This window comes from Oculina patagonica, chromosome 13 (assembly GCF_052425735.1).
Source record: "Oculina patagonica isolate OP01 chromosome 13, crgOcupat, whole genome shotgun sequence".
NCBI lineage: Eukaryota > Metazoa > Cnidaria > Anthozoa > Scleractinia > Oculinidae > Oculina > Oculina patagonica.
In genome coordinates, this window is record NC_135770.1 from 13,035,760 (window position 1) to 13,037,713 (window position 1,954).

Below are 1,954 nucleotides of genomic sequence, written 5' to 3' on the forward strand. Positions count from 1 at the left end.
ATTCAGGATTTTTCTTAGGAGGGAGAGCACCACTAAGGAATGGTGTAACTGACTATAGTTTTTTAACAGAATACCAGTTGTATTAGAAAGCCTCAAGTCATCTCAGGGGGGGGGGGGATGCACACCCCCTGCACCCTCCCCCTAGATGTTCCAGTGATTTGTGCTGGCTACATGTATTTTCATCTTTGCTTGGTTAACTGGATTGTATGTGTCCTTTGTATGTGTCCTTTGTATGTGTCACTGTTGCTTCCAATCTTAAACAACTAACAATTTGGATACAATTCAGGGATGGTGGAGGTAAGGGGTCAAAGGCTCACTTGACCAGTGTGTGTTATTACTCTTTACATCCAAGTAGCTCTATTCAATGAGAAGACATGTTATAGCAGCAAACCCTTAAGGCAGTGTACTTTGAAACTGGTAAATCACATTTCATAATCTTATATGGAAACTTAAGCAGCGATATTCTTCTGACAAGTTCTGCCATACTTTGCTTCTATAAGACCACAGACATAGGAACATTGGGCTTTGTTATTGGAAAGAAGGAGGTAAAAATAGGTAAAAATTCTTTGATTCATCTTAACTGTTTTGATGTGAAATGTTTTCAAGTGAGTCACTGGTTAATTAATCACCAATAAAACTTACTTTCGCATCAACTGTTGGGACTTCCATGAATCGCTACAATCTATAATGACTTATCAAGGAAAGATCCAAGCCATTCTCTTTGTATGGAACTACACTGTAGTTTGTATTTGATTTGGATTTGTTCTTCTAGTTCGTAGTATGGCCCACAATTGGTCCTGTAATTGTTGTAATTGCTCGCAAAAATCCAGATCAAAATTGTAAAGGTAAGAGTTCGCACGAAGTCTTTGAAGATCTCCTTCAGTTTGTTTACAAATTCCTTCTACTATAGCCTCTGTTGACCTTAATCTTGTTGCTTCTTCCTTGACATCACGTAGTCTCCTCACATTATCTTCAATTTTTTCACGACGTTCCCCAAGTTGGTTTTTGTTCAGATACAGGTGGATATAAAAGCGCACCTCATGTAAAACTTTCATAAGAACATCATCTTCATCATCATCATCTTTTATACGCTGTTCAAAGATAAGTTGTACAGGATGTTCCCGTAATTTTCTTGCAAACTCTGCCAGATACCTTGGATCTCTCAGGTCCTCGTGAAGTTCAGTTAAGAATGTTAAATTGACTTGGTTTATTCCTTGTCTGAATACTTTTACATCTAGTGAAAAATCACTGCATTTGCTGTAATCACTGCACACTTGTCGCATTATTCTGATCATTACTGCGCTATCATCGTGGCTACCAAACCACAAGCAGCTAGTTATGTATGGAACAGTTTCTTCCAGTCTGGCGTCTAGATCCGGATCCCTCACTTTCCTTTCAGTTTTGGGCTTCAGTCTACCATTCGCAAAATGTTCAAGGCATTTTAAAATGATCTTGCGCTGCTTTCCTTTGAAGAAAGGCAATGCTATGTCCCCTAATTCAGTGACAACATCTGTCAACTCTTCTTTTATATTTTTTGGTATTTTTCCTAAGAGAAGCAACGAGTAGCAAACATTGAACAGCTGAAAGATCGACAGTAGGTCTTCCCGAAGGCATTCCAGCTGGGTGGTCTTAGAACGCTCGTAGTTAGAATCAGTCAGCATATACCGTAAGACATCAAGGCCAGAAATTGTCGAATTCATTCGAATTTTTTGAAAGGTGTCTCTCACCTTTGACACTTTTCGAGGGATATCTTTAGCCTTCAGTTTGCTATTGTACTCGCTGTAAATTCTTTCCGCGAATTGGCGCCATTCCCGTCTCTGCTGGTCTCTTCTATCTCTGTACCACAAATAAATGGTTCCAAATATCAAAACGGCGATTGTAAGAGCCAAGCTGAAGCAATAGTAAGCTAGAGTTATTTCTTCTTTATAATCTTTGGCAAACGCCATTGCTTGAA

At 39.2% G+C, this 1,954-nt stretch overlaps 1 protein-coding gene across 1 annotated transcript; it reads right to left on the minus strand.

The window, feature by feature from the left end:
- Nucleotides 1-229: 229 nt before the first annotated feature.
- On the minus strand, nt 230-1,954 carry LOC144635666 (uncharacterized). The gene has a single exon (XM_078494750.1). It carries the CDS (start codon nt 1,944-1,946, stop codon nt 732-734), a length of 1,215 nt encoding a protein of 404 aa, XP_078350876.1. The 5' UTR covers nt 1,947-1,954; the 3' UTR covers nt 230-731.

Bases quoted from the DNA above. Each gene is read 5' to 3' on its own strand.
- LOC144635666 (XM_078494750.1), bottom strand. From the start codon at position 1,946: ATGGCGTTTGCCAAAGATTATAAAGAAGAAATAACTCTAGCTTACTAT.